At 43.0% G+C, this 14,545-nt stretch overlaps 2 protein-coding genes across 7 annotated transcripts in view; one reads left to right on the top strand and one right to left on the bottom strand.

Annotated features, from left to right (window-relative positions):
- PPHLN1 (periphilin 1) overlaps nt 1-3,191 on the top strand; it is a 68,810-nt gene extending 65,619 nt beyond the window's left edge. For all 3 annotated transcript variants that reach the window (XM_062017186.1, XM_062017197.1, XM_062017176.1), the window contains exon 10: nt 999-3,191. In XM_062017186.1, coding sequence (XP_061873170.1) covers nt 999-1,208 — 210 coding nt within the window. In that variant the 3' untranslated portion in view covers nt 1,209-3,191. The remainder of the gene's footprint in view (nt 1-998) is intronic.
- Nucleotides 3,192-8,013: 4,822 nt separating this feature from the next.
- The window catches only part of PRICKLE1 (prickle planar cell polarity protein 1), a 62,305-nt gene continuing 55,773 nt past the window's right edge, over nt 8,014-14,545 (bottom strand). For all 4 annotated transcript variants that reach the window (XM_062017147.1, XM_062017155.1, XM_062017165.1 and 1 more), the window contains exons 4-8: nt 13,998-14,135; nt 13,317-13,520; nt 12,633-12,819; nt 11,630-12,493; nt 8,014-10,274 (exon numbers count right to left, since the gene is read on the bottom strand). In XM_062017147.1, the coding sequence (XP_061873131.1) occupies nt 9,415-10,274; nt 11,630-12,493; nt 12,633-12,819; nt 13,317-13,520; nt 13,998-14,135 (2,253 nt within the window). In that variant the 3' untranslated portion in view covers nt 8,014-9,414. The remainder of the gene's footprint in view (nt 10,275-11,629; nt 12,494-12,632; nt 12,820-13,316; nt 13,521-13,997; nt 14,136-14,545) is intronic.

Raw genomic sequence — 14,545 nt, 5'->3', positions numbered from 1 at the left:
ACACAAGCACACAATACTAAAAGATAATCATACTTTGAGCAATATCAATATTTAAACATTGGTTTTGTTCTAAAAAAGGGACAGAGGTATAAAACTTAGTTAACCTCATTCACAAAGCCAGTGTATTTTCTAAATGGAGGTTGGCTGGAGAGACGGGGAAATGAACTGCATCTAGCAGTTGGAAGACTTTGACAAGTTCCTTTTTTTGATGAGTGTTTAAGTTAATAACATTAGGTGGAATCTGGAGAGGAAAAAAAGAATCCGTTTTTTGAAAGGCCAGTGACTTTCTTTAAAAACTGCCTAAAAACAGAGTCAGATGTTTATTTGAAAAACAGTTGCAGTGATAATGAGAAGTTACTTTTCCTCAACTGTGGTACATAACTGGCTTGCAAACTCTCTTTTCCCTGTAGTACAAGATCAGATGGGTTCACGTAAACCACTGCTGGGATTTCTCTTATCCTTAGTGGTTGAGTCAGCAATGTAGTCAAACTAATTAAAGTCATATTTGCCAAGGGCTTCTACCAGAAACATACCCAACAAACAAACATAATTTGGTGAAGTTCTTTAAACACAACTTGCAGTTAAAATATTAGGAAAGACTACAAACTAAGTTATCGGTGCTTTGTGTAAAGATTGAGGTTGCTGGGCATGGCATGCTTACATAAATTTTACATCTATTTGCAATGAAAATCTGCTTTAGCATTTGTGCTTTAATCTGCCATTATTTATTAAATATTGCTGCAAGAGGAACTTAATCTCTCTTTTTAAGGCATTGCTTCCAGTAAGGTAATTGTATTTCTTATATCCAGATAGTTCTGAACTAGTTAGATTTGTATTAGCCCAGGTCAGAAGACAGGAAAAGGCAAATATGTCATGGTTACATCCAGTATTCTTTCTTTGTTTTGAATCTGTGGTAGCCCCAAACTCAGTGAGGGCTGTTGGTGTGCTAATGTAAAGAGTCTTGCATTTAATCATTTTCTAAAATGTGTCGTTTCTAGGTCTACAGGCAAGACTGTGAAACCTTTGGCATGGTAGTGAAGATGCTAATTGATAAAGATCCATCGTTAGAGAAGTCCATTCAGTTTGCCCTGAGGCAGAATTTGCATGAAATAGGTGAGCGATGCATCGAAGAACTCAAACATTTCATTGCTCAGTACGATGCTGCCAATCAAGATCTAACAGAATCCTTCAAAGAGGGCTCATACTAAGGACAAAACCAGGCTTTTAGATCCTCTGCATTGTCTATGCCATAATCCATAAATATGCTTTTTTTGGGGGGAAAGAGGAGATCGCGATGGACATTGGACATTGGAACCCAAGGCCTGTGCTTCTTTGTAGTAGCTCAGGTGGTTATACCTTGTTCACTGTGGTCTCTCTCCACAACTGTATTCTTCCTACCTGTACTTGTTGACATATGTTCCTTTGAAAGGATGTTCTTTTCAAAAATGCTGTAAAGTGACAAGCTATTTTTGAAGCCTTTACAGAGTTAGCTAGGAAAATCCAGTCAATTTGATGTATGTAGGCTTATGTTTGATGTTTCTAAATGTAACTCCGAACACTATTTTTTATTAAAACAACAAGAAACAGCTCTTCATTCCTCAACTTATGCAAAATATGTCTTGTTTTCCTATATACTATAGGAAGGGAAGACTTGCAAAATGGCTTGCAACTATGATTTAAATTATTTATTACAGTTTAATTTTAAACTTCAGATTCATTCTGTAAAACTATACTCGGGGCTGTCTTCAGTGTCTCTTTGATTACTTTACATCAAAGTGCTGTATTTTTATTCTGATTGCAGGTTCTGCAAATGTCTTTTAAATTTTGGTGTTTCCCGTATCAAAAGTCATTAATAGCAAGCAGTATTATGTAGGAAGAATTCCATTGTTTTTTTACTATTTGCTACTAATTGTTTCCTTTGTTGTATTTTTGCTACATCTTTGTATTTAGAATATTGTAACTGCAGGCAGCCACTGAGCAGGGAAAGGTCCCTTCTCCTCTCTCCCTCCCTGCCCTCACACCTTCTCACCACTTTTCATCCATCAGTTTTAACAATTAGGAATCTGTTTGTAGCCTTTATTTCCAACATCAAGAAGGAGCGGGAATTTGATATGGCAAGGTGGAGCAAGGAAAGCAAGGAGGGACTATCTCTGCAGTAACACCAGGTTGCTTTGGAGTAGATGTAACATGAAGTTGAACCCTAAGGCCTCAAATTCATCATCATTTCAAAATGAGGTGACTGTAGGTAATGCCTGGTGCTGCTTTTAACCGAATAGACCAAATTGTAGCTGGGGAGCAGTGGTGGAAAAGAATCGAGAGGCTGTCAGGACTATGTAATTACTTTTCAGAGATGAAAAATACTTAGAGCTTGTTGGTGATATCCTGACAGTGTGTACAGCTTTAAGTTTAATAAGGTTTTTATAAAGATTTTGGGAAAGAGATAATTTTGAGTCATAATCAGAAAGAGGTAAGTAAAAGCATGATTGTTTTGTAGGTGTTTGTATTTAGAAACATGTGAAGCTCTGTAGAAGGACTAATGACTAAAGCCCACTGTTTCCAAAGTGCACAGCATTTTTAAATGAAAAAGTCATTGAATTCAGCCCCCTCATGAAGATAGTGTCTCAGATTTCAGCAGAGTGGTGTGCAGAAACAGCAACAGGTTTTGCGTGTACAAGGTACTGTATGTATCACAGCATCTTACACATGCAAATCTTTCTATGGTGCATTAAATACTTCGTACATCAGATTACTGAGATGCCTGATTAGTTTTAATATCAGTAGGGTGTGGATCTGCAGTTGGCTTTTGTTGGTTTCAAAGAGTTCACACTGCTCAAAGGGAATGACCTGCAACTTACCTTGTTGGCACCCGGGACTGTGAGTGGGAATCAGCTCAGGGATCCTAGAGGATGCTGATTTGGGGGGGTGGGGGGGAGGAAGGGGAAGAGAGGCATCCTGTTGTGGCACAGTAGCTAGACCTGACCTGCCCCTTCTGGCAACAACCTGGTGTACCCAGATCAGTCATGAAACCACAGGCAAAGCCTTCTCTGAGGCAGATGCATAACTAGAAGGCTTCACTTCTTGTCTGTAGGACTGAGAGCCTTCAGGGTGTTACATCAGAATTTCTGCTAATGAAAGAAATATTGAAATGATGCTTAATATATTTTTTATTAAAAATGTTCATTATTACTGTACAGTTTGTTGTGAGTCTCCTTTGGTAGAAGCCTGATTGAATTCACTATGATAAAAGTATCTGATTTGTCAAGTGTTTTTCTGTAAAATAAGACCTAAGCTTATAGTCATAGAAGCACAAAATATCTCAAGTTGGAAGGGGCCCATAAGGATCGAGTCCAACTCCTTGCTTCTTGCAGGACCACCTAAAACTAAACCATATGGCTATGAACATTGTCCAGATGCTCCTGATGTCTGACAGTCTTGGTGCTGTGATCACTTCCCTGGAGAGCCCGATCTGGTGACCAGCCACCCTCTCAGTGAAGAACCTTTTCCTGAACTTCACTGACACAGCTGCATTCCATCTCCTTGTGTCCTGTCACTGGTCCCCAGAGAGGGGTCAGTACTCCCCCTTTTCTGCTGCCCCTCTTGAGGAGGTTGTGGACTGCCATGAGGTCATGCCTCAGCCTTCTCCAGTCTGAATGAGTCAAGTAACCTCAGCTGCTCCTCGTAAGTAAGTCTTGCCTTTGAGGCCTTTCACTACCTTGGTTGCTGTCCTCTGGACAGTGCAGTGTAGAGTGGGACAATCCCCTCCCTCGGACATCTATCTATGCCGTGCATGATACACCCCAGGCCATAGCTGTCTCTTTTGGCTGCTAGGACACACTGTCAATTCATGTTCAACTTGCCACCAGCCCAAATCCCCAGATCTCTTTCTGTGGGGCTGCTCTCCAGCCTCTCGCTCCCCACTTTGTATATATGAAACAGAATTACCTCATCCCAGGTGGAGAATCTGGCACTTGTCTTTGTTGAATTCCATACAGTTGATGGCTGCCCAGCTCTCTGGTCTACCAAGATCCCTCTGCCTTTGAGGGAGTCCCCAGCTCCTCCTAGCTTAGTATAGTTGTTGTTAATGTATGTTTGACTCCTGTGTTTATAGTATTTATAAAAAGATGAAAGAACTGGCCCTAAAATTGAGCCCTGGGTAACCTTGCTGGTGAGTGGCCACCAGCCTGCTGTAACCTCACTTGCTGTACCCATCAGCCAATACTCTTGGTTTTTTTAGACGTATGAATGGGTCAGCAAGATCTTTCTGAAGTTTAAGTTGTCCTTAGCTTAATCTGATTTTTCTTTTTCAATGGATGAAATTTTACTTGTGGGCCTTTTGAATTGGTTTGTAAGTGCTGTTTCTGTGAAAGGTCTTGCTGACAGTCATGAGTGATGGGTAACTGGCTTTCTGGTTAATATATGACATGTTGAATCACAGAATCTCAAGACCTGGAAGGGACCTCAAAAGATCATCTAGTCCAACTTCCTGCCAGAGCAGGACCACTTAGAGTAGGTCACACAGGAACAGGGTTTTTAATGTCTCCAGAGAAGGAGACTCCACAACCCATCTGGGCAGCCTGTTCCAGTGCTCTGTCACCCTCACAGTGAAGATATTCTTCCTTGTATTTCTTTGGAACCTCTTCTGTTCCAGCTTATACCCATTGGCCCTTGTCCTATCATTGGACATCACTGAGAACAGCCTGGCTCCATCCTCCTGACAGCTGCCCTTTATGTATTTGTAAATGTTAATGAGATCAACCCTCAGTCTCCTCCAAGCTGAAGAGCCCCAGCTCTCTCAGCCTTTCATCATAAGGGAGATGCTCCACTCCCTTCATCATCTTGGTGGCCCTGTGTTGAACTCTCTCCAGCAGTTCCCTGTCCTTGAACTGAGAGGCCCGGAACTGGACACAATATTCCAGATGTGGTCTCACAAGGCCAGAGTAGAGAAGGAGGAAACCCTCTCTTAACCTACTGCCCGCAGCCCTTCTCATACACTCCAGGAGGTCATTGACTGCCTTGGCCACGAGAGCACATTGCTGGCTCATGGTCATCCTGCTGTCCACCAGGACCCTCAGGTTCCTTTCCCCTGTCCTGTTCTCTAACAGTTGATTGAACCTTTTGTGATGTATACTTTCTGAGGGTGTAAGTAAGGTATTACACTAGTCCCTTCAGCAAGAAACATGGCTTTTACTCTTGCTTCCTGTAGAAACAAACATATACTTTATACTCTCATATCAATGTAAAAAGCTGTCCTTGCTCTCACGGACAGCCTGGAAAGCAGGAGAAAGGGCAGTGGTGGAAGGAACCAGATGCTGTGCTGGAGAAATTTATTTTGTCACTTACTCCTAGTACTTGTTACAGTGCAGATGCCCTTAAAAGAATAAAAAGGGAAGATGAAAGTAAGGAGTATGGATTCGGTGCTACGTGCTGAGGCTGGAGCAGTTCTGAGCAGCTCTGTAAGCTGAGTTGGCAGTTTGAGTGGCAACACAAGCAGTTGGGATGAGAATCACCCCTAGACCTGCTATGGCTATGGAAGGAGTTAATGCCACGTCTCAGAGAAAGGCTGGCTCCTTGTGGCCTCATTGTCTGTGCAAGGTTTCCTCTTTTGATGAGCATAAGGATAATGTGTTACCCTAATATTCCTTACTATCCCAGCCAAACCCAGCACAACTTTCATGATAAGAGTGGTGCTGTAGATTTGTGCAGGAAATGGTGTTGCTGTCAGAGGAATGTCGGGTTGTCGCTGAGCAGCGCTTTCACAGCGTCATGGCCTTTCCTGCCTCTCACCTCAGCCCACCCACCAGTAAGGAGCCTGTGGATGCACAAGAGCAGGGTGGTGGACAACTGGCCAAACGGACATTCCAGACCACAGGACCTCGTGCTCAGCAACAAAACTGTTGAGTATGTGGGAAGTTTGTCAGGGCTGCTATTGTTTAGGGACTGGCTGGTAGTGAGCAACTTGAGGGTTTTTTGTGTCACTTCAGTGTTTTTGGAGGTTATTTTTTAACATACTAAACTGTCTTTATCTCAACCCATCAATTTTTAAACTTTGACCCTTCTGATTCTCTTCCCCATGCCACTGGGGGTGGTGACTGAGTGGCTGTGTGATGCTTAGGTGCCTACCAGGGTATAAGCTCCACTTGGAATATAGATACTACTTCTAAAAACACAAAAGAGAAGTTACAGCTCTGGTGACTGTACTGTATGTCTTGTGCTGGTAACAGACACTGTCTCCCCTGTCTCTTAATGTTTAAGGTGGATGAATCAAATAGAAACATTTCTCATAAGAAGTGGTCAAAAATAATGAAGTAGAAATCATTTATGTCAAGATAACAAAATTAAATCAAGCTTCTTAAACGTAGTGTAGGAGGATAAAAATACATTAGCTCTCTTTGATTGTGTGCTTACATGTGGCTGTTACTCTGACAAGAATGGCTCTTACCAGTCCATTCCTTACCAAAACAGAGCTTTCAAAATGTTTTCTAATGCTCTTCACTACTTTTGGGCCTGCAGCACAGCATAGGTGAGGGAGATGTATGTGCCTTAGAGCAGAGGTCCCTGAACTAGCTCTGAACAAGCTTCTCAGCCACTTGAAGGCAGCAGCACCAAAGCTCCGATCCCCAAGGCACCCAGTGGCACAGCCTCCCTTGCTTGAGTCTGGTCCTGGGTTGGGAAAGGGGTCAGAGCTCCTGCCTTGGGCTGTAAGAAGTGCTTCTCTTCACAGGAAGGGCAGCACCACGTCCAGGAGGTTTATTACCCCCTTGCACAGCTGAAAATTACTATAAACACTAGTGGTGGGAAGCATCGTTATTTACATAATTAATTTAGAGGTTTAGAGGGAGGTAATGTGAAAGTTAATGCTGAAGAGAGTTTGCAAGTGACACAGAGATCGGTGTTGAATCTTGTTTTTTAAAAGAAGTATTAAGCAGCAACTAACAATCTATGGAGAGTTTGTATCATCTAATAGTCCAAGAGATGTTGCACTTTGGGGAGAATCCCTGTGCTGTGTATCAGGAGATGGTGTGAGATCAGAAGAAATACCGGTGGAGACATTTCTCTGTGAGACAGTTACTTGGTCCCAACAGGACACAGCAGACAGAGCACTTCATTTCTGAGGATCCTGCTTCCCCATCTTTGGAAACACAGGTAAGAATGGAAAGTCTCAGTCATTGTTTGGACATCCTGGGTAAAGTACTCGCAGGTCAGCATCTCTGCTCAAGACCTGTAAGTCCCAGCAGTCAGGTAGGTGGTTGCAATATCCATTGCACAAGAGGCACTGGGCTGCTGGGTGAGCAGCTGCTGCCAAAGCCCCTCTGCAGCCTGCTGCTGGAGGCAGCCCACGAGCCACTCATGGCCCGTGCCATGGAGCATCATTGTACTTTGATCAGCTTTCATATACACAAGACTTGTTTGTACTAGAAAAGTGACTTACAGGGTGAATATCACCTCTGGGAGTAAAGGACCTTCTGCTTATTTAACCCTGAAATATACAAGCCTGTAACTGCTAGTTTGATTTAGCCTTAGCAATAGCTTTGTTTTCTGTGGTGTACACCACTGCTTGGGAGTCCATTCCCTCCCTTACTTCAAGCTGCTTATACTGCAAAACTTGTATAGCCTCAGGAATGACAAGCTTAGCTCCATTTGCCAGGAGTGTTTGGTAAGAAGCAGCTGTTACTCCATTAATTATCTTTCTTCAGGTGGTCAGAAAGCCAATGGCTTTATCATTTACTGTCCTAAGTGGTAAATGTCATTGTTAATTCAAGTAACAGATTTCTGTCCTTTATCTAAAAACAGGAAGAAGTTTATCAGTAACTTAAGATAGCTCCTGCTCCACAGAGGATTCAAGGCAACTTTTAAGATTACCTATTATTTTATAGGTTTTTCACCAGTTTGCCCTTCTAGACTTACCCTGCACCTCTCTTACTTTACAGAGGTGAACTTAAAGCTATTTTTGAGAAGGGAAAGGAAGGATAATAACAATAGTAAAAAAGAAATCACATCCACAGGAGTTGCATATTTGTTGTACTGATATATTCCAGGCTTGTGTGGTTTTTACATTTATATAGTTTACATTTTGCTTGACCCATAAATAACACTTGCAAGATTAAGAGGGCCATAGTTTAGAGAGTTATTTACATAGCCCCACCATGCATACAGAGCTTTGAATACCTAGTAGACAAAATTAAGCTGTTTTGCACTAAACATTTTTTCAGTTATTTCTCAACTTAAACCCCCTGACTAAAATACAAGCAATATTTCATCCATAATGCTGCTGTTAAACCCCTAACAAATCTAGTTTGATATCGTTACAAACTTCTTCAAATTCAGGGATATAAAAATATTCAGCTTTTAAAACTTTAAACTGTACAATATGTACATTAGTATTTGCACTGTTAAATTATGAATACATTTAAGCCTATGAAATACTACATTATAAATATCAATGTTTTTTGATTTAGAATTGCAGCTAATACATTTTTAAACCTGGATAATGCATTTGAAGAGACACGATTCTGGAGCCTAATCCTTTAAGCCCTTACGAAAGTATTTGTTACGCAAGTAGATTCATTGACTTGAACAGGTTACGTGCCCAAGCAAAGGGCTCCCGTGGTTGTACCTCCCTCTCCCACTGCTCAGTGGTAGCTCAGTCCAATTCCACAGCAGCGGGATTAATATCTTCCTTTAAACAGGCAGCAACAACAACAACAACCACCCCCCCACCCCCCAACCAAGAAACACCCTTACAGAGGGACGGAATTCTTAAAACAGTGTGGAGGGAGGGAAAGATGTGGAAGTTATATGTAAAAGATCATTTACTGCTCTTTAGGATACACTAAGGCCTCAAGCATTTCAGCTTCTACATTCTGATTTTTGCCTCCTTAAATAATGGACTCTTTGGAAAAGGAGCATTTTTCCAAATGAAGAACATTCCAGTTTTTGTAAGGAAACTTGAAAGAGGAAGACTAAGCTTTACCAGTGAAGAAAGGGCACGGTAAAGAGCTTTCTTTTTCCTGGCATTAAGAGGAGAAAGTCAAGGATGACCCTGTGTAGGCAGAGCCACAGCACAGGACTGACACTATATTTATTCATCCTTGTTGAATCCCCCTCTCAGGTAGTTGAACACAGGTGAATAGTGAGTATAAAGTAAAACATCTACAACATGCCTGAATGGAAAACTGCAGTAACAGTATTGTGACAGCTGGAACAGCACTAAACCTAGCAATATCTGAGCAGGGCAGCATTTGCCACGGAGGCGTCTCTGAACGTTACTTGTACAATGTAAACTCTGGCAGGGTTACCATTTACACTGGCAAAGCATTAAGAGCCTTAGCAACTTGCCTAAGTACAATTATTCATTAAAAAAACGTGTGGTTCAAACTGTAGCTACAGAGTCGACTGGTCTTCCCAACTGTTAAATTAAGAAATGATGCAGTTTTTTCCTTTGTGCCCCCTCTTCTTCTTTGATTTGGTTGTCCTTTGTCCAAACTGAGAACTAGATAACGCAGTGGTTGGACCAGAAAGGTCATCTGTATAGTACGGGTATCTCAGCGAGCGTGGCTGTGGTATTGGCTGTCCTAGAAAATACCCTTCCTCTTCAGAATCGGATGATGAGGATGAAGTTGAACACCAGGAGTCATCTTCCTCACCGTACAATCCAAAGAATTTATCAACCACCTGATTCCGCAGCGCGTAATCGGACCGAGAGTGGGCATACTGCCCGTACAGCTCTGCGTTCTGAGTGTACGCCCGAATCTCACGGGAGCTCCTGTTTTGAATAAACTTTTCATGATCCTGAGGGGAGTAATAACGAAACCTCTCTCTTGGAGAGCATCTCCTTTCTGCGGCCAAGTTAAGTGCATTATCTGAGCGAGACTTCCTGCTTCTTCTGCGATGATGATGAGGAGGCCGATTCCCACGCTCTTCGAAGTGGTAAACGCGCCTACGAGTCCTCTCGCTCATGGGAGGCTGACGTATTTCAATGTTCTCATAGCTTCCATTGTCAATAACATCATCTGAAAACTTCACTTGCTGCGGTCGAGACTGGGATTTGGATCTTCTCAGTACAGGCACGTGTGCTGGCTTTTCCTCCGGCAACACCTTTTCCTGGCATAACTCTGAGCTCAGACTCTTCAAGGACTCTGTGCTCCGGTGGAGCATTGAAGAATTCAGGGTTCCCATGTTGCTCATCTTCTCGCAGTCCTCCACCTCCAGTTCTTGGAAAGTTTGCAAAGAGTAGAGAGATGTCCGTGGCTTGCCTTCTCCATCCATTGAAGCCCCTGCGGTGGGATGGAGAAAGGAAGAAAAGGAAAATGAGCTATCAAAGAGACAAGTATTGTAGCAAAATAGTAACCATTTCTTTTCAGTAAAACAGACCTTATTAGGGGGTTACCCCTAATTACCTGAAGAAGTAGCTTTGCAGAAGAATAAGCTTTGTTTAAAGCATTTAAGTGTTAGCCCTGATTACCCAAGAATTAGCCAATGTTAGGACAGCAGGAGTGGAAGAGGCTTAATGAATTTAAAAAAAGTTGAGAGCTATACTACACATACAGCTCAGCCTCTAAGAAAGAAGAATTGCTTCAAGTTATTCTACAGTGCAGGCTTGCCATTTTTTAAGGCCAAAACATTTCATGTTTCTATTGCTGAAATCGGTATTCCAGCTGTTGCTACAGGAAGGCTCAATGCTTGCAAAGCAGGATCCTTACTCTCCAGAACACAAAGTCTGGTAGAGTGAGCTGGCCTGGTTTGCTCCAGGTATGTGTCCAATGACTCTTCATTGCCACAGCAGCACTGTCAGCCTGTGACAATTGTTCTCCCGTGTCCCTGAACCCACGGCCCCTCCTCAGTGCCTTTGCTCCCACCTGGGCAACACTGTATGTGCTCAGGCCACAGCCACACAAGGAGCTATGATAACTCAGGTGGCAGGAGGAGAGGACCAGAAAAGAGTACAGGACACCTTTTAAGATGGGTGTCTCATACCTAACTCCCAGGTTGGGGATTTTGTAGGGAAATAGGAAAGGAAGGTTAACACAGGCAAATGTGCACACACACAGTTTTGTATCTGACTTTTATCCCTTTGGCTAATTTCAATTACATTTGTCAAGGAGGTTCACAAAAGTGGATTGTCAGTTTCTCTTTAGTCAATGGAGAAAGATAATCTCATAAACCTCCTTTCCTAAGGCTAAGAAGTTTACCATCCCTTCAGCTTTTCTACATACCTTTATAAGAAAATCAAGAAATTACCTAAAATGTTTTGCAGATTATCTTTAATATCATCCTAATATATCATGCAACTTCCTGTACTTAAGGTATAGGAAAAAAGAAATCCTCACTTGCTCAAAGTAGTGGTTTATGTATAACAAATGCATAGCTCAAGACCTTCTTACTGTGTTTAACATTATGGATTTTGTTATAAGGAAAGAGTTCAAAAGGAAAGAAGAACTGAAACAGAATTTAAGTAGCAGAAATGTTTCTCATGGAAGAGTGTGTAAAATCTGTTGCCTACTCTACATGTACCTCTTGCTACCAAAGCTTTTCAGGTACCACAGATACAAAAAGTCTTAGTTCAAAGTACTCCAACATGCATGTTTTGGGTGAACTCCCCACCAAAACCATTCATTCCCCCCCCCATTACCTGTTATGTTGGACAAAGCCAAAGAATCCATTGAGTCCCGAACACTTTGTTCTTGCTGTTTGAGGTCAGACAAACACTCGAGTGAGCCCCCATACCATGGAGTTTGGTCATGTTTGTATCCCGAGGCCCCGTGCTCCATGTCTAGCTCCTGGATCTTCCTGCTGCTGGCAGGTCCTGGGTGGCTGCCATATGCAGAGTCACCCAGGCCGTCTTGCGACTGGGCCCAGTACATGTCCGACTGATACTTCTTACTTGCTAGGCTTGGATTATTTTTTTTCAAGTCCAACTTGCTCTTGACCATGCTGTCAGAAATCCAGTGTTCGCTCGATCTAATGTCCACCTCAGCGGGCTGCTGGAAGAGGCTTTTATCACCAAACTTCAGAAGGAGTTGAGTCATGTAGTCCTCGTGCTCGGCCCACTCTTCAGGGTCTTCGGGCATTTCTTGCTCTACTCTTCCTTTCCAGAAGTCTTCGTTAACAAAGCTCGTCTCTTCCCTGGAAAGGCTCAAGTCATCCAGCTTCCGAGACAGGGTGTCATCTGCATTGTCGGAGAGGCCGGGGAACTTGTAGTTGAGTGCGGGCGAGAGGAGGAGGGACTGGCGGCACTGGTCGGCAGAGCGGCTGCTCTTGCCCATGCGCACGCTCCGCCGGGAGTCCCGCGACCGCGCCGACTGAAACGCCGAGTCGGATGAGTCGGAGGCGTGAACGTCCTCTCCCAAGCTGCATGTTTTGGAACAGTAAATCTGCCCTTGCTTTGGAAGGAAAGGGCAGCCAAGCAAAGAGGTCTTGCACTGAGCACAGGAAAAGCAAGTCTCTGTGGCGTGCCAGTGCTGTCCATCGTAGGTCATCTGAGCGTGGTCAACACCTGGAAAGGGAAGAAAAAGGAATTGTTTGGGTTTCTCTAAAAATTACTTGCGGGAGCCACACTTGGGGAATGCAAAACTCTTTCATCAATTGGCTGCCCCTTCATTGGTCAGTTTAATGCTTAAAAAGAAGGTACTTACCGATGTGTTCCCCACAGGTCTCACAGTATTCCGCATAGAGAGATTCAAAGCAGTTGCAGCAGAAGGGCCGCCCATCCTTCATGATGTATCTCTGTCCACCCAGGATTGTTTCACACTCAAGGCAACAGAAGTGCTTCATGTGCCAGTGGCGACCCTCGGCTTCCGTACACTCATCAGCAAAAATGATCTTTTTGGAGATAAAACCCAGACTTTCAGTTAAGTGGCCAAAGCTTCACCCTGGGAGTTAGGGCATGCAAAATATCCTAATTGTGTACATTGATTTTATGGATCTGCCTTACGAATACAAAGACAGAAACAACATCCCATAGTAATTGCAGCATTCTGACTTTTTCTGTAACCCCCCCATAAAAAAAACCCAAAAATGAAAGAAAGAAAAACTCTACTCGATATTTTGGAATATTTGCACAGATGCTCTTTCTGATTTGATCACCAAGACAGAATTCTAAATACAGCAGGCAGGTGCTTTTTCTAGATGCCGTCGCATTGCTTGCAATATTGCCAGGTTTCAACAAGAAACAAAACATTCCTCAGCCTTCAAACACACCTGTGCAGCAGTCCTGACTTCTTAAACAAAGGCATCTGAAGTTACTAATTGCCCAAGTGATGGAGCTTCTTGACTGAACAACAGGAGTGGGGGTTGGCTGTAAAATGTGAATTGTTTACCTCATCACAGGCTGAGCATCGGGGTTTGAGGAGTTCAGCGTGGTGTCTGCCACAGTGAATCTTTCCGTCTTGGTAGAAGTAAATAAGGTCAACGAGGAGCTCGTTACAGGTGAAGCACACGAAACAGGAGGGATGCCAGCACACACCAGGCCCAGCTCTCGAGGCAAAGACTGCAACTTCACCACCATTCACTTTTGTACCACACTAGGAACAAACCCAGAAAGTGAATGTGCTTCCCATCCCAAACTACCGGCTTCTGGCATTTAAACTAAGTTAAAACACCAACCCCAATGTGCAGGTTTTATTCCAAAATTCCAAGGAGGCGGAAGAAAATATTCTCAGTCTTGGTCTAGACAAACTCTGTGCATCAACAAAGCCTTTGTGAGTGGAAGTTTATTTTATACATAATAACATGTAAGCATATGATTGCTTTTCATTTGTCATTACTTTAGTATGAGTCAGCAACAAGGGTTTTTTTAATAGTAAGTATATCAATGATTCAGTTCATTGCCCGTATCAAAGGTTGTGTTGTGCTTCAGCAGGCACTGCCTTCTTTGTATTTGCAGGCAGCTTCTAAAAGAATCTCTTTTTTTCCCCTCTGTGTGTTCAGACATAGAAAGAGAGAAGTTGACATTTTGTTCTATGGAGATGCTGTAGCTCCACATCACTCAGCAGCATTACCTGTTCACAAACAGCGTGCATCACTGCTCTGGAGAGCAGCTTGATAGTGCCTCGGCCAAGGGCCTCCTTTTTCCGCTGAGAACTGAACATCTGCAGCTCCTTCTTTTCCTCTTCACTTAAAGACTGGCAGTATCTCACCTTCAAACATGGGAGAACTCATTTTAAGACACTGAGCTTTTTAAGTAACGGGTTAGCAAGTAAGTGCATATATGCAAGGAATTCATTGGGCGTGGCCGCAGTCATCGTTAAACTTCTCTACCATCTTAACATTTAGCTAATTATGGCATTACATACAAGTGGTGCTGAGAGAGGTTTTGTGTTACAGGGAAAAAAAACCAACCCCACTGTACTAAACTGAGAAGTTGCCTGGGCAAGAAATAAGATTTTTAAAAAGCCAAACCCAAACCTGTTGCTATCCTAAAATAATGGAATGCACCTAAACCGGCCATAACGTTGTCCTTTAGATTTATGGTTAAGTGCCCACAACTAAGTATTGCAGTATACACAAGATCTTAAGTACTGACACCCCCGCCCCCTTTCCTTACAAA

This window comes from Colius striatus, chromosome 1 (genome assembly GCF_028858725.1).
Source record: "Colius striatus isolate bColStr4 chromosome 1, bColStr4.1.hap1, whole genome shotgun sequence".
In the NCBI taxonomy this organism is placed as follows: Eukaryota; Metazoa; Chordata; class Aves; order Coliiformes; family Coliidae; genus Colius; species Colius striatus.
Note: the sequence above shows the minus strand (reverse complement) of the source record. Positions and strands in the feature narration are given on the sequence as shown.